Raw genomic sequence first — 24,775 nt, forward strand, 5'->3', positions numbered from 1 at the left:
TCACTATGAACATGTCATTGTCTACAATTGAGCTTATTTACAAATGGCAGTTTATGTGTGTGAAAGGAGGAAGTCTCTTTTAATGGAACAAACACCAGTTAATCAATATATAATACAAAGGCTATATTATCCAGTGTTGGGTAAAATGTGGAAGGATGTTATAGGTTTATTTCTCTGCAGGGTTGGTCATTTATAAAAAAAATTGTTAATGAGATCTGCCTGTGTCCTTATTTGTGCGCCCTTGGTGACTAAATCTCTTCCGGTTTAATGTTTATTGAAAACTAAGAGCAAAACTCACAGAATTGCTGAATTACACAATAGAGCAATAGTTTTTGTTAATAAATTAGCAGTAAAGTAGCTTCTAGATATTAAAACAGTACCTATTACTCCTCTGAATTGATTGTCAGCCGTTTGAAATGATGACCGACAATGAAACATTTTAATAAAGTGATTTACTTACTTACTTGTCTCTCTTGCTTCAATCAGTAACTAATCCAGCTGTATGTCTCCTCTGAGCTTCTGTAGGCATTTGTCAAATGAACCTTTGATCTATTTTCAGCAGACTGTCCACTCAAGCAATTTCTATTTTCTTCTTTTTTGTCCCTCGTGCCTTCTGTCGTCCGTTTACACTTGGTTGCCTTGGAGACAGTTGAACAGACAGCCGTTAACAGAGGTAGTTTTTAATTACCCACAGACTCTTTGTTACCCCACACATTAAGACACAATGTTTGCTTTCTATTTGTTCATGTCAAAGGCATAAATTTAAAGGATCAAGCAATAATTTGTTTGACCCTTTGATAATTTGCTTGTTTTATTGCTTATTACAATGTAACCTGGTTCCTTAAAGGCAAAGCAAGGTTTTGCTGATGTGATATTTGCAACTCTGTTAAATGTGGTAATAGCATTCTTGAAAATAAAATAATTTTTTTTTTTCCGACAGGCATTTTAAGCAGTCAGTTTTATTGATTTGATAAATTTATTAGAATTTTTTTTATAAAAGGTTATACAGGCGCATCTCATCGAATAGTAATATCAGTGAAAAATGTATTTATTTAAGTAATTCAAGTCAAAAGAGAAAGTTATATTATGGCTTTATTGTACACAGTGATGTATTTCAAGCATGCATTTCTCCAAATTTTGAGCCTTACTGCTTATCAAAACCACCAATTTTGTTTTTCAGAAAGTAAGAACTTCTCAACGAGTTGACAAATCCTCCACTAGCAACAGGAATATTATCAGGACAAGTCTAAACAGGACCTGCACAGATCTAGGATCAGAAAAATGGAGGCTAACGTCTTTGCAGACCCCACATATCCTGGACACACTTTTACCTTCAGGTAGGCCCTGCAGAGTGCTGTTTGTAAAAACCAGCATATCCACAAACAGTTTCTTACCCCCAGTCTGTCTCCCAGAACACAACATATACCTTACAGTCAATCAGCAGTTATACAGAGGAACAAAATAAGCTTTGTTGCTCTTTTTTTATTCTACATATAAAGAAAATGGCTGCAAATACATCAACATAGTGTTCCTTTATCCTTATTTTATTTCCCTTTATGGTTTATATTTTATACTTTTGTCTGTACTCTGTGAACTCTTGAAAATCCTTTTCTTGTGCCCACATTTTGGTGAATTAAGCTGATTTTGATTCTGACAAACTGTCTGGACATGATTGCAGTTTCCGGTAGGAATTGACAGCTGTCCATACAACCAAAACTACCAACATGTGCTTCAATGACCACTGTATTACCGTGATTTATTGGCCTGTATGTAACCCCATAGAGAGTCTAAACAGTTTTGATAACTTGAAAGATAAGAGACACCAAAGAACGCAATGGAGACAAGCTAAAGCCAATATTAAAGAAAATTTTCAGAAGAAAGATCTGTGAACCTCACAGTCATTTAACCTCTTTCTACACACTTTTCCCCCTCCTGACTGATCCGAGATCTGAAAAAGCAGAATTACTCTCCTACTCAGCCAACTTAGGCTCAGTCATTGTTACCTGCTAGATTTTTGTGCAGTTCTGATATTGTGGCACAGCATGAAACCACACAAAGGTGTTTGGAAAAGAATAATATATAAGACCTTGCAGATGTGTCACTGTTGAACTGATTCAGATGAAAGTGTCTTTTGACATTGGGCTCAACAAACAAACTGTAAACAAAGGGAGACAGTTTTATACGCTTTGAACAGGCAGTACAAAGGCATGCCCTTTCAGCTGAGGTTAAAATGTTTTAAATGTGTTTTAAATTCTGCGCTTGCAACAACAGAACAATAGATAGTCTTTTTATAATTATATAAATAAAAAAAGACTTCATACTTCTGTTTATTAAATCTCCAAAAACAGAGTTAAGGAAGCTGACTAAGAAAAAAAAACAACTCTTTAATAAAGTGGAACAAATTCAGATATAAATAGCAAATAGATAATATTTGCTTCTAAGCAATTCCGATTTTATAGATTTTTAGTAGATGTGCTGGCAGAACATCTTTACTGAGGTATAATAATGAATTTGCTATTATTGTTTTTATACTCTATTTGCATAATTATTTATAACATTAAACTTATATTGACTAAATGATCAATGCACTATAATGTCTAGTACTTTGTATATATATAAAATAAAAGCATATACAATTGAGTTTGCCCCACATGAGCACTAGATGGCAGTGTTTAACTACCATAAACATTTCAGTCCTGAAGGAAAGCGGAACAAAACGCTGGATCCACACCAGACTTTTCTCCGTGCATCACAAATTAAAATATTACAAAAATATATACTTTTTGCTGTAATTCAAAAAATAAAAATCTAACTAATTTATTATGTAAACTCACTGCACACGTAGTGATTAATTTGATGTACTAATTTTAATGATGAAATAATGAAAATATTAAATTTAGTTTCTCTAAAAAGGGTAATATCACCTAATGATTTTTCTTAGATGGGTTAGCCATGTAATGATCTACACAATCATAAAAAAACCTAATAATCTGACATGTTTAAAAGCTGAAGTGTGAGGAATAACAGGCCTTTGAGCATGAAAAGGATCAGGAACACAATTAAAAAAAAATCTTTAGAAGGCTTGGCTCAAAAAGAAAGAAGTCAACACACTATAATAGTCCAGTCAAAGTATTCAAGTAAGTTTCAGTGAATTCAAAAACAGAATATCAATAAAACACAAATTTATTTCAGTACTCAAATCAAAAAGTTAAATTCATACATTGATTTATAACACTTAGACAGGTATATTTTACCTAACTGAAAAACTTGAATTCAGTTTAACTGATAATTACAGTACTACCTGTATTTTAATATGAAAATATGGGCGTACCAGTTTTTCATTCCAATGTACCTCATGATCATCTCAAGGCTCTTGATATTTCTGCAGCATCTGCATGTTTTCCTACCATATTTTTTCCTTCCACTCATTTTTCCATAAACAGGCTTGGTTAGAGCACTCTGTGAGCAACAAGCTCTTCTAGCAATGACCTTTTGTGGTTTGTCCTCCTTGTAGGAAGTGTCAATTACTGACTGCTAAACAACAATCAAGCAAGCATGCTTCCTCGTGATTGTGTATGCCACACAAAGGCCGTAATATATTTCTTTTCATTAAAAAAACTATTTTCCTTGGCTTTATGGATCTTCCAAGAAGCTGAATTTTATTAGCTTTGAACCATGGTTAGCAGAATTAAAAGAAATAAACGCTTGTGTGTTTAAAGGAACAATCTGCTGGGTTTCATTTGAAACTTTTTAAATCACTTTGAATAATTGATAATGGAGCATATGGTACTGTTTGATAACTAGGATTTTTGTAAATTGAGAAATTGGACATAAACTGTGACATGCAAATTTCTCTTTTTGAGCTGAATTAATTAAATAAAACAAAAACTAAAGAAAGTTACCGCAAAGAGCTCCATGGCGAAGCGAGAAATTGACTAACTGTAACATAGGACTTTTTAGCACAACATTTTGAATTTTGGAGGATTTATGGAATGAGAAATGACACTAATTTTTGTTTTGTTTTGCCAGTCGAGCTGTTCTCTGAATTACAAGCTGAATCTTAGAAATTATGTGTCATTTTGTGTCCTTAAGATTGCTTCTTGCATTCCAACATTTATATCAAATAGCCAGTTGCAAGGTATTAGTATCAGTTCATTGCCTCCACCCTCCCTCGCTCTCCTTCCTGGCGCTCTCTAATTTGTCGGGTCAAGGCTGAGTCCCCGCCGCTCACCCGGGTAGGTCTCTCTCTCGGCTCCGCCGGTGCCAGACTGACGCGTCCCGTTGCGCACAGCTCTCTTCCAAACGCCGCATAGTTTCCACACAGTTCCCTTTCCGGATCTCACTCTAACCTCGGGGCTTATAGAGAGAAGAGCAAAGCTCCTAACTTGACGACTCGGTACGTTTTCTGTCGGGATGATACACGGTCGGTGACAGGAAGACTCGGGGGGAGTGGAAGTGTAGCGCGGGAGGAACAAGGACGAGTCCGGGCTCTCCCCCGAGCAGTTTGCGCAAGGTGCTCCAGTGGCTCGTGTTGCCGCATTTGATGGATTTCTTTACAAGCAGCTACTTTATGATGTTTGCGGCTCCCCTTTGTGCTTTTGTTGGATCCGCTCGCTGCCTCCTCTGAAACTTCACTCTTGATCGTTTCGGGAGCGACAGGATGGAGTCGCACGCCGGTTCAGCGCTGCAGAAACATGCTCTGCTGTGGTTCATCATAGGTGAGTCTCACTCAGCCTACCTGCTTCAATAAATATAAAGATCCCACAGTTTGAAAGCCGAACAAATACAATAACTGATTTAATTTTACTGATTAAAGACAGGCCTGATGCTTTTCAACCCCCGAAATCTCACCTGCTCCAAAAGTGAAAGTTTACAAAAGTACCTTTTAAAGTTTTTTTCTCTTTTACATTTTGTTAAGTAACAATCACGAACTTCAGTATAGTTAATTGTTGTAAAGTTTCACAGAATTTTAAGCTTGAACCACACCTAGAGCAAAAACCAAAGCTGCTTTTATCACATGTATTTTGGACGTTGGTCTGAAGTTTTAACTTTGGTCCCACCTTTCTTTGGTGCTGATGCTAGTAGACTTTATATGAAGCTTATGATCTTCTTTCAACAATGGTTTCCTTCTTGCCACTCTTCCAGAAAGGCCTGATTTCTGGAGTGCATGAATAATAGTTGTCATGTTGGTAAGCTCTATTCTTCTTATATTGATACTCCCATAGCCAATATGTCTAGGTATGTTTAGAGATGTGCCATACTCTTTCCATGTCACATGTGATGGATCGAGAAGTCATCTATAAAATGATCAGAGCTGAAATTATTAGTTTTATTACATAACACTGCTATAACGTTGATCTTGATGGTGCTGTATGTTCACTACATTTCTTTAATAAACCTCTTCACAAACAGCTGCAGCTGGATTTAGAATACACACAGGTAGAGTTTGTGAACTGCGCACTGCTTAAGGGTCGATTCACATCCTCTCTGTTTAGTCTGCTTTAATCAAATTCTAGTTTGTTTGCCTTGAAGTGCAGCTCATTTTGGGAGGTATGAAAATGTAGATGAACTCTGACGCGGACAAAAGAAGTCTAAAAACCTAGGACTGTTTGGTTGACATGAACTCTGGTGTGGTTTGAATGCATATATGGAGACCGCTCCAAAAAGCAGGAAGCTGACTATAATGAAGCACTTTTTGGTAAATCCTACCAAAACAAAACACATGTTTTGTGCTTGAAAAAGTTTGTGGTATTTTGCCAAAGACAAAAGAGAAATCATAATGCTGAAATGTGATGCTACTCCATTTCTGTTTATATTTATTGAAGAATGAAGTTGTGTTGATGTTTTTCTCAGAGGTTTTCGTGTTGTTTAGTTAAGTAGTTCTTGGTGCAGCGCCACCACAGGCGAGGAGGTGAACAGGTTTTTGAAAGGGTTTGAATTGTTTAACACAGCAAAATTTAAAAGCAAACCGCACTAGCTGAAAGTGTAACAAATGTTGCGGCTTTGGTCCCAATTGAACCGAGTTTACCAGACTATCAGGTGTGAAAACCCTCTAAGTTACTCCTGAAGGCAGTTAGATGCCCTGGATTTTTTTTTTGGAGCGCGAGATAAAATTCAAAAACAAATACACACCATAATTTTAGATCTTTATTTTTTGTAGAGAGATTTTTAAAGATAACATATCTTTTTTCTGTCCACATCACAATTTTATGCTGCTTGCTTTTATTCTTTCACATAAAATACAAATATTCTGAAGTTTGAGATAATAATGTGATTACAGTTAAAGGAATTAGCCTCTTTTACAACTTTTGCAAGAATAAAAATGTCTTTTAGCTTTATTTGTTTTATAGCTTAAGATAAAGGTGATTTGTTCCAATAAATACCTAAGTTATGGGTTTGTTATAGGAAGAAATAAAAATTAACAGAGGATAAGTAGAGACGTCCAGCATCCTGTTTACTGCCTAAACACAATAATCTCTGTTTAAACTGGCTTGTAACAGGGCTGTTAGTCTGTCAGTGAAATGTGTGAGAGACACTTGATTCTCTCACACACTTTCATTCTTTTCCCCTATTATATGTATTTTTAAATATATTTTAATAAAAATACAGAAGATACATGTGAGTGACCAGACACTCAACTACCAGATATACTGATAACAAGTCCAGTTTAAACTTTTGTTTAAAATGACGTTGTGACTTTTGGGTCCCAGTTAACACAGTCCTGTTTTTTAATTTGTTTATAAATTATTTTGACATGGATTTGTCGTTATTTTTATTGTTTGAGGGTTTAATGAAATGACTAAATCTTGTTGAGACGCTGGACTGCCACACAACCTGGAAATGCTCCTGAAAACAAAAGAAACTGTGGCAGCAGTGAGAAAATGAAGCAAGATAGGTCAAATACACAAAAGCAGAAGCCACGTGAAAACAGAGACGCGTTTCCATTTCTTTCAATCTAGATGGAGATATATTTGGCATTGGAGATACTTGGGGATTTCAGGCATTATTTTTGCTTCTTTCTTCCCTCAGACACCTTATATGCCACATGACTGCAAGAGTGTCACACCTTTAGGTGTCAGACATTTTCTATGTTATGCATTATAGATAGATCAGAACAGAAGATATGCAGCAATTATTCTGTTTAAAAGAGAATCAAATTTCTCCAGAGAAAGATGCCATGCTGAAGGAAACATTAGTTTCTGTAAGCCCAGTTAAGTCACCACTCATCCACTTTGTACCTTCAAATACTGAAGCTGCATTTCTGAATGAGTCACTATGTTGCAGTGGTTAAAAGGTGTCTGGAAGATATCTCTATCCATTTAATTTTATTATCTATTGATGAATTATTGATGCACTGCTGACTGGCAAATAAGGTCCGCAGGTGTCCACCTTTGTGAATTTCTCCTCTTTCTGTTTACACAATGAAATTCCTCCATATTATTTAAATTGTTTGATTATATATTCCTAAAATGCTTTTGATTTGGTGAAATGCTTTTCTGCAGAGCTTCAGAAACCAAGTTCTTCCTGAGAATTGCCTGATTTGGTTTAAACCTACTACAGTCAGTGAAGGTTGAAGGTTTATTTCCAAACCCTCAGCCTTGTATCTGATTGAAACATTTTGTTAAACAACTTATAGTTAGCATTTCATCATTGTTAAATTTGTAACATACTATCCTTTTCCACTTTGTACAGAGGCTCTGGACTTTTGCCTTTTGAGAAATTACTGCTTCTGGCATATTGAAGTTTTAAATGATTGGATCTGATTTTACTCATTTGCTAACGTTTGGCCGTAATGTAATGTCAGGTCAATCCTGAAGGAAGGTATACTATGAAGCTTACCGGACATTGCGTGCGCTGTAAATGTCCATCCCCCTCTGCGAAGAGAGAACTTTAGCTGCTCTATATATTTGGAAATGTGGCTAACATGGACTGAATGGCTTCATTCACTTCCTTTGCTGCCATTGCTAAACTACAATCATAGGCAGACTACAATTCAAAAACAGTCCAGAAACTCAATGTCATTGTTCACAACTCCTCTCAATACTCACTACTATTGCCTGTATTCCCTTCTTGCTTATTTTCTGCCAGTGACAGTAATCATCGGCAGCCAACTTATTCATTTCACTCACTTATTTCACAACTTAATCACAAATAATAACTCATTGTGCTTGTTTTTAGTGACTGACTTTTAATTTAACAACTATGCTCACCGGATATATTAGTCTCTACTAGATTTTATGGTGTAATCACCACTATCGTTACCGTTTTGTGGTGTATTTTTTACAGAGAATTGGTAAATTAAGGTGAAATAAAAAAGTAAGACAAACGTGCTGGTTTAAAAAAGGGCTAAAAAAGACATTTTCAACCAAAGCTTAACTTTGCTTTCAAACGTTTGGGCTGTACTGTATATCTCTCATGGCTGGCTTGGAAGTACACCCCTTTACCCCTGGAAGAGCTGAAAGAGACAGATGGGAACAAGGCGTTCTGGGGATGTTTGTTCAGATTGTTGCTCCTACGACCTGGTCCCAAATCAGCAGCAAAAACCACATAATCAGAAATATGAGAATAATATTTTTTCATATACAGAAGAAGAAGGACATTTTTGAGAAGCATTTGTAACTCATTACTGGATGGATGAAAACAACTTGATTCCTTCTTTGAGATAAAGACTTATCTTCATAATAATGGACATTCCATTCAAATCAGGAGGGTGTGGCCATGACCATAGCAACAGACGAACAGATGTGAGCACACACTAACAAAACAAATCAGTGGACACCTGGACAACAAGAAAAACAAAATGACTCCTGAAATGGAGTGTGTGATTTCCTAGACGCAGGCATTCATTTTTCTGAACCGCTAAACCACTCTCCCCTCTCAGGATTTACTCTTTGGCAAACCGGAGCTGTCAAAACGCTGGCCGAGAGCTTAACCAGTAAACGGCTTAGAGCCACTTTGGGATCAGTGAGAGCTACTTCATGAGCTATGATGTCCAGCCTGTCAGAAAGCAAAAGGGGTTCCCCCCAAATGTATTGGACACACTCAAACAAAAAGTAGAAAGCTGACTTTTAATAGAAAAGCTAGAACAACTGTACACTTTTATAGAGTCCTTGAGAAAAAACTCAAAACGATTCACCACAACTGGCATACAAAACAAAAATAAAATCTAGAACCTCAACTACTAGAACTAGAAATATAAAGTGCACTTGGCCACTAACAGACATGTTCATGTGTTATTTGTTTTTCACTTTAACTTATTTACTTTGTATTTCACATGAAACAACATCAAGCTGAAGTAAACATCCCTGGCACAAGAGGAAAATCAGCTGAAGTCCAAATGCAGCTGCCTGCAGTGTTCAGTCCTAAATGCTGTACAGCATAAGACAAACAACAACAAACTGATACTGTAGTGCAGAGTAACTCTCACCTGGGGGGATTTCCTAACAGCTGTGGTGTGGTGCATTTAAGTACATTTTTCGTAGACAGTGTTGTCTAAATTCTAAAACAAAATTTTGTTTTTGAAAATGTCTGTGCAGTCATTTTAAAAAAGTTCAGAAAATAAAAAAAATTCTGACTTTCTTATAAAGTTTGTTTAAATGGCACCTGCTGTGTGGTGGAACCAAGTGGCGTTATTCCCCCCATCTTCTGTAGTTTAGTTATACTTCTGATTTCCCTTTCCCTGGTTACTCCTAACTCCATTAGCAAACCGTCAGATTTTGCATCATCCTGATGCTCTAGCTAGCTTTGTCCTTTGTTTCCTCTAACAAAAGCAAAGAGTGAGTGTTCTGAAATTACAGAAACAGTTCTGACTTATCGTTTCCGCCAGGTTGGCTCGCTGTCGTTTGACTGTGTTCCAAAAAAGAACCTTGTAAAATCCTGGAAAAAATGCAATAGAATCTCAATTCACATTTTTTATTCTGTGTGGCACACTATTTTTAATCTGTTAGGTGTTTTATTTATTGGTAAAGCTTGATTTACTACTTTAGTAAGCTAATCAAAAGATATAACGGGTCATTATTAAATCAATTATTTCCCTGTTTTGGCTGTCATTTTTTTTAGAGCAGAGCCAACAAAGGGGAAAAGGTCTCGTTTACTCTATTCAGCGCACAGAAAAAGAGTCGCTTTAATCCTCTTTCTCTGAGGTAGTGTTCTTTCAAGTGACAGCCTGGGATTCAATTTAAATTCATTCAACATATTCCACAAACAGCAAGCAACTATGTTGCTGGTATAGTCAAATGGAAGATAGGAAACACTTTGTAGAGTGACTCACAGGAAAACATCAGGAAACTGACAATGTGAGCTTAATGACTGCAAGCAATTAAAACACAGCAGTTTGCACTGCCTGTTTAAGTTTGACACTATGAATGATTCATAAGCTGCATAAATACATAAAGAATCTTATTTTAATTTGTGATCTGTAGGGTTTATCTGTAACCAATCAAATCTTCTGAAATTTCAGTAGCTCACACACTTTCAGTACTTTACTTGGATATTGTTAAAATACTCCAATTTCTGGGTTTATAAATAGGCATGATCAACATCTGACCAATAAATCTACACAACAATATACCAACATTTATTGACACCATTGATGCAGATCTATACAATCTTTATGAAGATTGTTTCCTTCCAAAGCAGTATAGCGGTAGTTATTTTGGTGAAACATTAATTTAAATTCCACATTCATAAATTTTTGGTGTGTTTACAGAAGAATATTAAATAGCTTTTTCTGGCAACATATCTGCAGTATCCAACAAAAAAAGATGTTGATCTGCAGAATCTTTTATAGAAATATGCTACATATCTTTTTCAGCTTTGGAGTGTGTTTATTCCTCTCCATTATTTATGGGTTAAAACATTTGTTATAACCTTATTTGTCACACTTCCAATTGTTTTAAGTTTTTGAATCCTTCTTACTGTAGATATTAGCAGGTTCAGGTGTATACTTAGTTTCTTGTAACCATATATTGACTTATAAAGATCAAGAAAATCTACCTTACGTCAATGTTTTCTTGTTCTTCTCATTTTAAAGAGTTAAGATACAGAGTTCTGTGGCAAACAGGAAATAATTATTGTTGGGAGCACTAATAAACTGCACAGAAACATTGAACCTTCATCACCGGATGGTAAGAAAATTATTAGGGGAGTGATGTAGAAAAAAAACTAGATCTGCTATGTTATTAATAATCATAGAAACGGCTCATGTCTTATTTGTAAAATTTTTCGGTAACCTTTAAAATCTTTCTTTCCTATTCTGACTCAGTATAGCTGCTCTCATCCCACTCTGGGTGTAGAAAGAGTCAATTTTTTTGTATGTTACAATAATAAATACAAAGAAAAAAACAGGCTGGCATTTTCTGTCATTTACTTACTTCTTTTGCCACAAGACAGATAGTACTGCAAAGATTTTGTGGTTACCTGACAGAGATGCTACATCCACAGATATTTTCTTTACAGTAGTTATGAGAACACAAAAGAGGTGTAGTGTCAGATAAACTAAAATACCCAGTGGTACTGCCTCCAGACACTGTTAGGTTAATTTTTCATTGCTGGTTTTGCCTTATAGGTCCAGGTTAAGCCCTAAACCCTCCATAAGAAGTGGATTGACTTTTAAAAAATAATAGGCTTTTGTTTAGTCTCTCATCGTTGAACCCAATTCCAATGTGAAAAGACTCAAGAGGGCATTTAAAAGAAGCATCACAAATCAGTGGGGGTGGAGGGCCAGTGGCAGCTCAGAGGCTTTAAGAAGACAGAGAGAGATAAATGAGGTAGGTGGGACTGGATAGTGAAAGTTTTAATAGTGCTGATATATAACTGTGCCCTGCTGTGTGTGGAATGGGAGCCGTGTGTGTTTGTGTGTATCCTGTGCGACAGATCCGCCTACAGGACTTCGGCTAATTAGAAAGATAGTGAGCGGGGAGTAAAAGGAGGAGAAGAAAGCTAAGAAAAACTGCCTCACCCTGCTTTAGTGCAGCTGCTTTTCATACTGCTTTACAATATTTAAATATTATATTTAAAAACTTTCTGTGTACACACTTCCTGAGTGCCTCTTTTTATTTCCCTTCTTAGGCTTTCAGAGACATGATGTGAGTTTTAAGCAACTAATGCTACACTTTGTAGCTTGAACAGTTTTTACAGTTTATGTTTCTACACTACAGCTTTTAACTATGATTTAGTGGATGTGTTAGTAAATGAAAGAGTTGTTCCCCCTTCATAACTTTTGGATGGGATTATTAAATCTAAAGATAGACTACAGCTTCCATTGAGGAAAAAATAGGAATATTTTGTGACAGGTCACCAAAAAGGAGCTTATATTTCTTTTTGGTGAATAAGCCACTCTTTAATCAGTTGTAGATCTTTTGCTACATTAGAAAACTAATGTCTAAGTTGTTATAATAGCCTTTTAAATAATCAACTTACCCACTGCACAGTTAAATCAAATTGAAATTTTAAATGGTTTTTATACAAACAAGAAGCTTGTTTGTTTTTTTAAAATAAATTAGCATCTCTTAAAGGAGAAAACAAAGTTAAGAAGTTTCAATTTTTTAAAAACAACTTCTTATTACCCTATTATTTTAAAAACATGTCATGTTTTTCAGTAATCTGTTAGATGATTTTTATTGGCATTACAACAATCAAGTCCTTCTTTTAATTGCTGACCATGTTCTGTATTTTTGCCCATTTCTACTGGTTTTTAACATTTTATCTGTGACGATAAGCTCCAGGTCTTTGAGGTTGGCAGGCCTCAGTGCCACAACCCTAATCTTCAGCTCCCTCCACTAGTTGGGACTCTGGCTGGGCCACTCCAAATATGGTAATATTACTTGCCTTACTGAATTTTTGCTATGGTAATTAATTGTAGGTCTGATCTATTACCTCAGTAAATGGCAGGTGTCCACTGACATAAAGGACTTACTATTTTAATCTTCTACTTTATGTGAAGACCACAGGAATAGACATTGACTCATTTTTTGCTCTGTCAGGTTGGAATGATGTCTCCTCGTTTCTCCAATTTGCTTCTGCAGCAATAAAAAGCCTCGACAACATTCCAGCAGCTTAATGGGTTTTAAATAATACATTGTATTTTAGGTTGAGGAATCCCAGGGGTATTCACTCTGCGACACAGATCAGATTGAGGTCAGCGATGTGAACTACTGACCTTTTATATCTCTCTTCTGTTTGCAAAAGTGGCTTCATACTTCCTGGAGGCAGAAGGCCATGCAGTGCTAGAGTCGACGCTACTACAGTTTAGATGTTCAGGGCCAATTTATTCGTGGAAATCTTCCTTCATAAGCCACATCATAAAGACCCCATGTAGAAAGTTTTAGGAACTTCTGCAAAGATTAAAAGGAAAATGATACCACAGTTTAAATTATACGCCAGAGCTTCAATGAACTGCCAGCTATCAGCGCTCCTTTGATTTCCCCTTTTCTCGCTGCTTGTGAAGTGTAACTTGCCAATTTACTGGAAGGGATTTGGTGTCAAATAGCATGAGGCAGAGCAGAAAATCCCAAACTGAAGCACATTACAGCGACTGTTTTGTATACTGTCATTAGAAATGTAATCGCATCCAATTGACCTTAAATGCCTTAAAATTATGACCTAAATGATATAACAGGTGTTTTACAGGTCAAGTTGTGCAAAAAGAAAAAAACAAACAGGACTTTGTTTTCTGTTGCTGTTCTTGTTGAGACAGATCTGAGCTGTAGCTTCAATAACACTCAGCATTACTTTAGATACCGTAATTTGAGAGGGGGCTAATCTCCGCCCTGTGGCCACTGGTAAATGGGGACAAATTGCCCATTACTCCACAGTGATCACCTCATTTAACAGCTCATCTGTCTGTGACCGTCCGGCTTCCTAACTCGTTTTGACCCCAGGTAGCTGAGGCGCCTCATCACCCTTGGAGAGTGTGTCTGCTTGACTGAGCTTTAGTGTTTTCCTTATAGGGGAAGAAAGAGATTAATAATAGCTCTTATTCTCTACCTCAACCTCTCTCTGATGAGTTGCTTTAATTAAATTAGCATCACTTAATACTTCCATATTGTAGATGATTTTTTTTCCCCCAGCAACTTTCTCTTTCTATTTGTTGCTTGGTCTTGCTGTTAACGTATATTATGCAAAATGCTGTACAGAAGTATTTTCCACCTGTCATATTTTGCTTTTCTTCAGTCTCATTTAGTTGTTTCAGAATCAACAGCAGAATCAAACTTCAATAGGATCAACGAGGTTGTGCTTTTATGTTTTGTTTAATGCAAGCTTTGCTTTAATTCTATTTCTTTTTTTGTATTTAATCATAAGAAATCATAGTTAGGCAGAGAGAGTGTTGCCAAACCATGAAATAGGAACAACAGGCTTCCTGGAAAAATAGGGGAAGTTTCCAGCCTGTAGATTTAGAGCCTTTAAAGCAGGAAAGCTTTAAAGAATGAAGACTGTAGTGTTCTCATCAAAGTGTAACAACTCTTGACTAAACACCGAGGTCAACCACAGCAAATTGATGAGAGGGAGACGTGAAGTAAGTTTGAACATTTACTGATGTCTTCCAGGTATCATAAGCTGGGTGAAAACTGTAAACAGAATAAACACACAAACAATACAAATTTAGTTGTGTCCAAAGAAACCTACAGTACATACATAATCCCTGAAGTTACATGCAATCCACTTAAACAAGAATATCCCCCCACCATAACTAAACATAAGCATCTTTATAAAATAATATACAATACATCTTAAACAACATGTATGTTAACAGAAAATAGAACTTACAGCACTGCTTCAACCTAATTTGTTGCGGATGGCACAGGATTAAATGCTGAAGACAAAAAACATTCAGCCATGCTTGCTGCAGCTCACGGAGAAAACCGGAAATTACCAAACAGGAAGTCCGTGGCAGACAACACAGTAATACTTCAAAATAAAAGCCTTTGAACTTATTGCAATTACAAATAATTTACAATGCCATTAACACAACCATAAACTATTAAGAAAAATGCTGTCAAAGCAGCACACTCCCCGTCTGACCTCTGTGAGGTCACTGTGTCTTTGGATCATCCAACAGTAGTCCATAGGTCATTCATTAGGCAGAAGCAAGACAACTTCTGTGATAGGTCTAAGATATGTTTTTGGGTTGCCTTGCTCTGCTGTTGTGACCTCGACCTTTCTTACATATCCATCTTGTCCTGGGAATGTGGCAGTGATCCTAGCCAGTGGCCAACAGTTGCGAGGAACCTGCTTGTCTTTCAGAAGAACTAAGTCTCCTGTTTCTAAGTTTCTTTTGGGTACTGTCCATTTTGAACGTTGCTGTAAAGATGGCAGGTACTCTCGTCTCCAACGAGTCCAAAACTGATTCGCCAATGCTTGTACTTGCCTCCACTGCCTCGTAAGCAAGTCTTTTTCAGGAAAATCTCCAGGAGGTGGTGGGACTCCAACCTTTTGGGTAAGAAGCATTGCAGGTGACAAGATGAAAGGATTTCCTGGATCTGTAGACACAGGCATTAAGGGAAGCATTGATAATGGCAGTAACTTCCGACATTAGAGTACACAGGACTTCATGAGTCAAAGAGATGTTTTGCCGGAGTAGCATAGCATCCAAAATCCTCCTTGCCATGCCAATCATCCGCTCCCATGAACCCCCCATGTGAGAGGCATGAGGCGGGTTGAATTCCCAGACACATTCCTGATCAGTGAGGTACTTCTGCATTCTTGTGTCCATCTGTAACTCCTTGCAAGCCCCAATAAAGTTTGTGCCACAATCAGATCTGAGCTGTTTGGCTGGTCCTCTCAATGCAAAAAACCGTCTCAAAGCATTAATGCAACTAGATGTGTCCAGAGATTCTATTAGTTCAATGTGAACTGCTCTTGAAGTCATGCAGCTGAAAAGCATTGCCCATCGTTTTGACTCTGAGTGCCCCCCTCTAGTTCGCCTTGCCGTCACAGACCAGGGCCCAAAAACATCCACGCCCACACAGGTAAAAGGAGGACATACTTTAAGTCGCTCCGGTGGCAAATCTGCCATTTGTTGTTCTTCCATTTTCCCTCGTAGTTTACGACAAGTTATACACTTATGGATAAGTGATTTTACCAGAGACTTGCCTCCTAATAACCACAAGCCACCTGCTCTTATGGCTCCTTCAGTCAGATGACGACCTTGGTGTTGAACCTGCTCATGGTAATGTCTTGTTAGAAGGAGTGAGACATGATCATCTTTAGGTAGGACTACAGGATTCCTTTCTGCAGGTGTCAGTTCAGAGTACTTCAGCCTGCCTCCAACACAAATCAGCTCGTCTTCCAAGATTGGTCTGAGCTTCTGCAGAGTGCTATTTCCCGACACAGTTTTCTTAGCCAGTAGAGCTGACCTTTCTTTTGCAAAAGCTGCTGTTTGCACTGCTTTTAGGATGGCTTTTTTAGCTTGAGCTATTTCTTCAACAGAGCGGGATAAGTTGCATTTATGCCAACCTACACACTGAGTCTTGTGGTTGGAACGCTTGAAGGATTTTGCCACGTGGATCAAATATGCAACTCCTCTCAACAGGGAGCTAAAAGATGAAAACCGTTTGAAGCGATCTGTAGAAAGAGTAGCTTTTTCTATAACAGTAGAACAGGTCTGAACTTGTGGTCTGATTTCACTGTCTTTTTCTGGTTCAATCAGTTCAAACCTCTGATTTGTACAATGTTTGCCTTCAGGTGATTGATAGAGAAAAGAGGGTCCAGTGAACCACAAAGTCTGTGCTAGCTGGGATGGGGGCACAGATCGTGACGCATGGTCAGCTGGGTTCTCGTCTGTGCACACATAGTTCCACTGAGTTGGCCTTGAGGATTGGTGAATACGCATCACTCTATTGTGGACATAGACATAGAATCGCCTCGACTCATTGCATATGTAGCCAAGGACCACTTTACTGTCGGTATAGAACTTGACGTCATCTATTTTCACATCCAACTCTTCTTGAATGAGATCTGCCATTTCTACTGCCAAAACCGCAGCACAAAGTTCAAGCCTGGGGATTGTAGGTTCAGACTGAGGGGCAAGCTTAGCCTTGGCCATAACAAAACCCACCTCAGTTTGTCCTTCTTCTTGAACTGCTCTCAGATAAGCTACAGCCCCAATGGCCTTATTTGATGCATCCGAGAACACATGCAATTCAGTATTTACAGCTGTACTGAGTGAGGTCTGCGTGTACAGCCGGGGAACATGAAGTTGCTTGAGGTCTTGAAGTGAATCCTTCCAGGATTCCCATTTTTTACGCTTTTCTTCTGGTAGTGGACTATCCCATTCATTCGTTTCAGTTGCTAGTTCCCTGAGAAGAACCCTTCCATAGATGGTGACAGGGGCCAGTAACCCCAAGGGGTCAAAAATGCTGTTAACAGTAGAGAGAACTCCCCGACGAGTGAACGGCTTGCTTGTAGTTGATGCTGAGAAAGTGAACATGTCAGTCGTAATCTCCCAAAGAAGACCCAAGCTGCGCTGAGTGGGTGTAGCCTCTTGTTCAAGATCGAGATCCTTGGTCATTGGAGCACAGTCCTCTGGAGGAAAAGCTTCTGTGACTAACTGACTGTTAGACACAAACTTGTGTAGGCGGATGTTTGACTCAGCCAGTGATTTTTTTGTCCGTTGCAGGAGGTCTATTGCATCAGCCTCAGATGGTACTGACATTAAACCATCATCCACATAAAAATGCCTTTCTACAAACTCGATGGTATCAGCACCAAACCTCTGTGCTCCCTCTCTGATGGCTCTCCGAAGCCCGTAGATAGCCACAGCAGGAGATGGCTTGTTGCCAAAAACGTGGACCTTCATTCTATATTCCACTACTTCCTTGTTGACGTCATTGTCTTTGTGCCATAAGAAACGCAGAAAATTGCGGTGGTCTTCACGCACTTGGAAACAATAAAACATTTGTTGGATGTCCGCTATTATTGCAATCTTTTCCTTCCTAAAACGTAACAGTACTCCAAGAAGAGAATTGTTAAGATCAGGCCCTGAGAGAAGTACATCATTGAGGGAGATTCCCAAGTACTGGGCACTGAGTCAAAACCACCCTGATGTTGTCGGGTTTTTGTGGATGATAAACGCCGAATGTAGGGAGGTACCAACACTCTTCTCCTTCTTTCAATGGTGGAGCTAACTCTGCATGTCCATTGGTGAATATTTTCTCCATGAAGGTCACGTACTGGTTTTGCATCTCAGGTTTCCGTTCAAGGGTTCGCTGCAGAGATACAAACCGTTTGACTGCCTGCTCTTTATTATTAGGTAGCCGTTGTCGTGGTTCCCTGAATGGGAGTGGGGCAACCCAGTTGTTGCTTTCGCCTTTGTAAACGTTCTTATCCATTATATGCAGGAACACTGTATCTTCTAGAGATGGACCAGGCTTGTTGTCATTCTCTGTTTGGACAAATACTTGGCTGCCAAGCATCTTTTCTGGCTCGGTGAATCTGCTAAGAGTTTCATCGCTTTCTTTAACATGAATAAGGCTTGTACAGGGTGGAAAAATGGAATGGCGATGTCTTTCCAGCACATTTGTCTTGTATGTGCTTATCACTGGCTTATGAACATCCCCAAGGCACACTTCTCCTATCACAACCCAACCTAAATCTAAACGCGTTGGCGAAAGGGGCGTTGTGTGGTCCGTTAACCTGCTGCCTAACCTTGTGTGCTCTTAAAACATCCCTTCCAAGCAAAAGTAGGATTTCTGCATCTGGATCCAGTTCTGGAATTTGATCTGCCATGTGACAAAGATGAGGCTGTTGTTGTACTGCGCTTGGTGTTGGAATTTCAGATCGGTTATTTGGAATCTCTGGACATTCGATGAGTGGCGGGAGTGAGATCTGAACCTTCCCATCCATTGATTCAACCTGAAATCCTTCTGCCCTTTTTCCAGATGTTTCAATCATGCCTGAGCACGTTCGAAGGTGATATTTGAAGGGTTTGCTCTTTACTTTAAATTGTTCAAAAAACTCTGGTCTAGCTAAGGAACGATTACTCTGGTCATCCAAGATGACATAAGTTTTGATTGCCATGTGCCTGGAATGACTGGGATAAACCTTTGCAAGGCAGATTTTTGAACATGATCTCCCCAATGCACTTGGACCACAAACTTCTGTACAACTGTTCAAACAATATCTTCACTAACTTGACCATCACCCTCCCCCATTGTCCTGCTGGGGTGAAGGAACTTTGGCTGACTTGTTGGATGGCTCAGGATGCATGACTGTATCATGATTTACACTGTTGCACTCATAACATTTTAAGACGACTTTGCAATCTCGTGCAAAATGTGAGACAGAGGAGCAACACTTAAAACAAATTCCTTTCTCCTTCAGAAAGGCCATTCTGTCACTGAATGATTTATTCCTGAAAACCCTGCACTTCCTGAGAGGATGTGGTTTATTGTGTAATGGACAAGTCTTGCTAAGATCATCATTGGTTAAGACATCAGTTTTTGAAACCAAAACTGGTTTGTGTGAGTTAAAACTTTTACTCATTCCTCTCTCTGATTTGACAAACGTGACTGTGTTTCCTTGATTCATGAAACTTGGGTCATTTCTCTTTTTTGCTTCATGGCACACAAAATCAGAAAAATAGCTAAAAGGAGGGAATCGGCCTTGGTTTTGTTCTTTATACCACGAGCCCGCAGAGATCCATTTCTCTTGTAGTGCAAATGGAAGTTTTTCAATAATTGGGCTGATTCCACGTGAAGTATCCAAATATGCAAGTCCAGTGAGATATCCATCCTCTTTGGCTCCTTGGATTTCCATCAGTAGATCCCCAAGGTCTCGTAACCTGACGTTATCCTTAGCTGAGATTTTAGGGAAGCTTTCCAGTCTTTGAAACAGAGATCTTTCAATGATCTCTGGAGCAGCATAACATTCACGAAGTCTCTCCCATGCTTTGTTCAAAGCTGCTTGTGGATCTCCAATATGAACTGCAGCGCTTAACTTGTTCACTTGACTCTTTTCCAAGCCATTTAGTCATAAGGTCCAATTCCTGAGTTGCTGTGAGACGAACCTCACTAACAGCACTGTTAAAACTAAGAGTACCAGGCTCGATAATTTTCAGGCTTATCATCAAATTGGTAAAGACCTGAACTGACCAGGTCTCTGGCCAAAAACTCTGCTAACGGCTCTGATGTCAATAACCTGTTTACTGGTTCTCCAGACCTGGCAGCCAATGGGACATAATTAGGATAAAAAGGCTGGCTGTCTTTTTCGCTGTAAGCTTTTAGATGAGGTTTGGAAAGAAACACTGGTTCACGAGGTTCAACGTGTTCAGATTTCTCTGTTTTTATACTGTGTGACACTTTTGGAAGGTCATCAGCATGTGAGTCAACATGCTGCGGAGAAGCTTGAACTGAATTCTTTAGTTCAATTTGAGACTGAACATAATCGCTAGTGCGTTTAATTTTCACTTTGTCCGAATCAGACATCCCCGTTTCATCCAAAACCTGGACAGCCTCAGCCTGTTCTAAGACTTGAGCTTCAACTGCTGCTGCAGCAGCCTCTTTTTGAAACTTTAACATTTCCAGCTCTGTGTCAATTTGTACAGTTTCCAGTTGACTTTGAGCATCTCTTTTAGCTTTTTCTGCCTCTTTGACAGCCTTCTCCAGTTTGAGTTTAGCTTCATGGCTTGCATATGAGGCTCTTACCTTGGCAGCCTCCGCTTTGGCTCTAGCACGAGCTGCACTGGCTGAAGATTTAGACGTCTTCGTACTGGAGGACAAAGATGACCTGTTGCTGGATGCCATCTTCCACTTCAAACCTTGAATCTTGCTTTTTCACTGTAGTGTTCTCATCAAAGTGTAACAACTCTTGACTAAACACCGAGGTCAACCACAGCAAATTGATGAGAGGGAGACGTGAAGTAAGTTTGAACATTTACTGATGTCTTCCAGGTATCATAAGCTGGGTGAAAACTGTAAACAGAATAAACACACAAACAATACAAATTTAGTTGTGTCCAAAGAAACCTACAGTACATACATAATCCCTGAAGTTACATGCAATCCACTTAAACAAGAATATCCCCCCACCATAACTAAACATAAGCATCTTTATAAAATAATATACAATACATCTTAAACAACATGTATGTTAACAGAAAATAGAACTTACAGCACTGCTTCAACCTAATTTGTTGCGGATGGCACAGGATTAAATGCTGAAGACAAAAAACATTCAGCCATGCTTGCTGCAGCTCACGGAGAAAACCGGAAATTACCAAACAGGAAGTCCGTGGCAGACAACACAGTAATACTTCAAAATAAAAGCCTTTGAACTTATTGCAATTACAAATAATTTACAATGCCATTAACACAACCATAAACTATTAAGAAAAAATGCTGTCAAAGCAGCACAAAGACTAAACATTTTGAGTAATTGAATAAGACCCAATGCAAGACACATTTATTAATATTGTTTTAAAGCTAAATTAGTGATGTGATTTTGACAATGAACTTAAGATGATGTAAAATGTGTAACTGCAATCAAAGATTACTGATGTGGTGTTGGAGGTAGATAGTAGGGAAAAAAGAGATCTGAAAGTAGAGGAAAGGTGACTGACTGGAGCATGAGACATACAACAACAAACAGCAGCAGAATGCATCGTAGTGGACAACAATAACCAAAACAAACATTAAAATATAAAACACAATGCTGTCTTTAAATTGTTTTTTATTTATGTAATCTCAGGAATATGAGAAAAATGTTTAGACAACCTCGATCGATTCTTATTGCCTCTTCTCATTCTTGAGAACTGCCAATCTTGGAGGAGGACGTACACAACATGAGGCAGGCCCACATAATAAAATTTGTGTGCAGTCTAATTTTGTGCAAAAGACAGGGGGAAATAGTGAACAAAATAAATGAGGACTCAGAGTGATTGCTTTGACATAAATCAAGAGGAAGTGGGTAAAAAACCCCACCCACAACATGAGGGGAAAAATAAGAAAACATTTGATTTGAACATTTGAATGCTAACATTAAATGTTTTATGTCTATTTTGAGGCTAATTTGTGTTTTTGTTTAATGTATTTCTGTGTTTGGGTTTATGTTTGCTGTACATATGGACATGTGTGCATTTGCCAAGCAATAACCCAGTTTTCACCGTTACGCCTCAGCAACTAATGAGAAGCACCCAGGCACTGCTAGTTAATGAAGCATATTTGAATCTGTGTGTCTGTGAATGAATGCGTGTGCTTATATGTGTGTGTCTGCTGTGTTTGTGTGTATTAATGTCTTGTCTGCAATGGTAGCCATTTACAATTGTCCAGATGGTATGAAGGCAACGCTGGACCCTCCATCTTGATTTATGTGTGAAATGCATTTGTATTCAGTACCTTTAAGGTGAAATCATCAAATAAAATCCATTTCAACCAAATGCCTTCAACTGAAACTAAAGACATTTTAACCTATTAGAATATCAAATATTGAGCACATTCATAATGGAAATGCAGCTTGTAATGAGTCAGACTGTCACATTTAATCCCAATACAGTACAAGTTGTGAAGTGTCGTGAAGTTTGAGGTTGTAACAAATATAATATAGAAAAGCTCAAACCTTCTTGAAGGCAATGGATTGTGTCCTTAAGATCTCTAAATTAGCTGTAAACTCCAATTTCACCTTGCGCTACATCTGGTTCAAACTATAGAAGTTCTATTTTAACAAACGCATAAAATAAACTTCTCAGTGTTTTTGTTCAAATTAAAGATGGACATTGTCACTATGTCCACACCAAAAGATGTAAGATGATTCCTTCATGGTTTAAAGGAATAACAGGTTCAGAAATGATCCTTCCTGAAATTTAGTGAGAGCAATAAACTTTACAACACTTTTTCCTTATATAGGTCTTTCTGAAGCCAAAGAAGATCACAAATTCCTGTTTTATCTCATGAACTGTATATGATTTCAGTAATGTGTTCTGTTGAAGCCCCAGGCATATAATCAAGAGAGATTTATTTCATCTGTCAGTGTTTGTTCTGAGGTTGCACAAAACTCTACTCAGCCTAAAAAAGCACAGGCATTACATTTTTTACTTCTGTTTTTACTCACTACCAAAAAAAAGTAAATCAGAATGTTGTTTCACTTGCATTACAATTAATTCACATTTTTAGTTCCTTACATTTAAAAATGTAAAAAAACACATTAAATGCTTATATAATTAGATTATCTTCCTAGCAGATTCATATTTTCTGGTAACCAGAGAAAAGTTTCTCTGCAGAGGCTAGACAGGATCATATTTATCTCTTGATCTCTAGAACTATGTCCTTTCAGCCAAAGCCAGTGAACCAGAACCCGTGAAAAATTAACAAGCATTCACTCAGCCTGTCATGCCTGATTGAACAGATTACAAACGTAATCTGACCATCGGATGAACGTTTTAAAGTGAGACGGGGTGAGAAAAAGGACAGAAAAAGGATGAAGATTAATGTCCAGAGTCCTGAGTGGAGAAACAAAACCTGAGTCAGTATAAGGATGACATTAGCTAAGAAGTTTCAAATTTAGTCACAGTTTGTAAGGACTGCTTTGGTGAGAAGGATTTAGTTACTGGTTGTTAATGCATGACAGCACCTTTGTTTAGGTGGTTTGCACTTTGCAGATTAACCCCAAGTGTGTTTACCTCACCACAGCATGTTGGTGATGAAGAATAATGTAATCTTCATCAAAACAAAGGCAAAAGACTCATTTTGTTGGAACAGAAGAGGCGGCAACCACAAAACAAATAGCTGAACTGTACGAATACCTGAGAGACTGTGTAAAAATGCTTAGAATTTTAATCGTTTGAACACCAAATATACCTAATTGTTATTCTGTTTCCTGTCTGACCAAATATGGTGACATATCTTATATCCTAGATCTAAATGTGAAGAAATAGAGGACTTACTATTGCCATAATGTCACGGCATTACAGCAATTTCTTTTTATTTCATTTATTTTCTCTGTTGTTAATCAGCTGACCATCAGGGGATAAAAGACTGATTGCTTTTCTCAAATCTGTAGTTTTCATGCAGTTTAAATCTTTTCATTAATGATTAGCAGAGTTATTACTAAATTGTTAATATTCATTCTTTATGTAAGAGTCTTCCAAGACTCATTCCAAATCCTTGATACTTCATGGGAGATATTGATTAAACATTCAAAAATAACTTTTGTAATAGAAGATTCTTATTGCTCCTTTGTGTTGCTCTGGGGTTTCTCTTTGGTTATAAAAATCAACTCCCCCCATTTTAAATGTTTGCACAAAACACAAAATTGTGTCTCGTATTTCTCCTTTTCAAGAATTAATTTATCTCAGAAGAAAGTGATGCTGTGCAGAATACCTCATAAAGAAAGCTGCAGACTGTCCACTGATAGGGACAAATAATTAAAACCTTAAGACATCTATCAAATCTAAAGAAACTATTTAAGAAACTGTTGCTATGTTTACAATATTCCATCATGATTTTTGAGATTGCTCTCTAAATTTTATTTATACTTTCTACATTTTTTTGACTGTTGATTGATTTACTGATTGCAGACCTGTATCAAATTACATTAAACATTGTTGCTACAGGCAACTAAAACTCTGAAAATGACAACTTAAGTGAAAGTACATCATTGTCCTCTTCTCACTTTAAATGAACCATGCCGGTCCAGATGATGGTAAGTTAAGCATATGTAGAAAATATTGTACATACAAATAGCCTATTTTACCATCCCCCCCCCACAACTTGAACAGTTTTGACCTGAACCTAACCAGGAAACACAGTTTTACATTTGTTTTTACAGCTGATTCCTTCTGAGT

General features: G+C 37.9%; 1 protein-coding gene across 1 annotated transcript in view; it reads left to right on the plus strand.

Moving 5' to 3' along the window:
• The first annotated feature begins 4,193 nt into the window (after positions 1-4,193).
• ramp1 (receptor activity modifying protein 1) overlaps positions 4,194-24,775 on the plus strand; it is a 66,689-nt gene continuing 46,107 nt past the window's right edge. The window contains exon 1 of the mRNA XM_044131155.1: positions 4,194-4,718. Within this exon, the coding sequence (XP_043987090.1) occupies positions 4,661-4,718 (58 nt within the window). The 5' untranslated portion in view covers positions 4,194-4,660. The remainder of the gene's footprint in view (positions 4,719-24,775) is intronic.

This window comes from Gambusia affinis, linkage group LG11 (assembly GCF_019740435.1).
Source record: "Gambusia affinis linkage group LG11, SWU_Gaff_1.0, whole genome shotgun sequence".
Lineage (NCBI taxonomy): Eukaryota > Metazoa > Chordata > Actinopteri > Cyprinodontiformes > Poeciliidae > Gambusia > Gambusia affinis.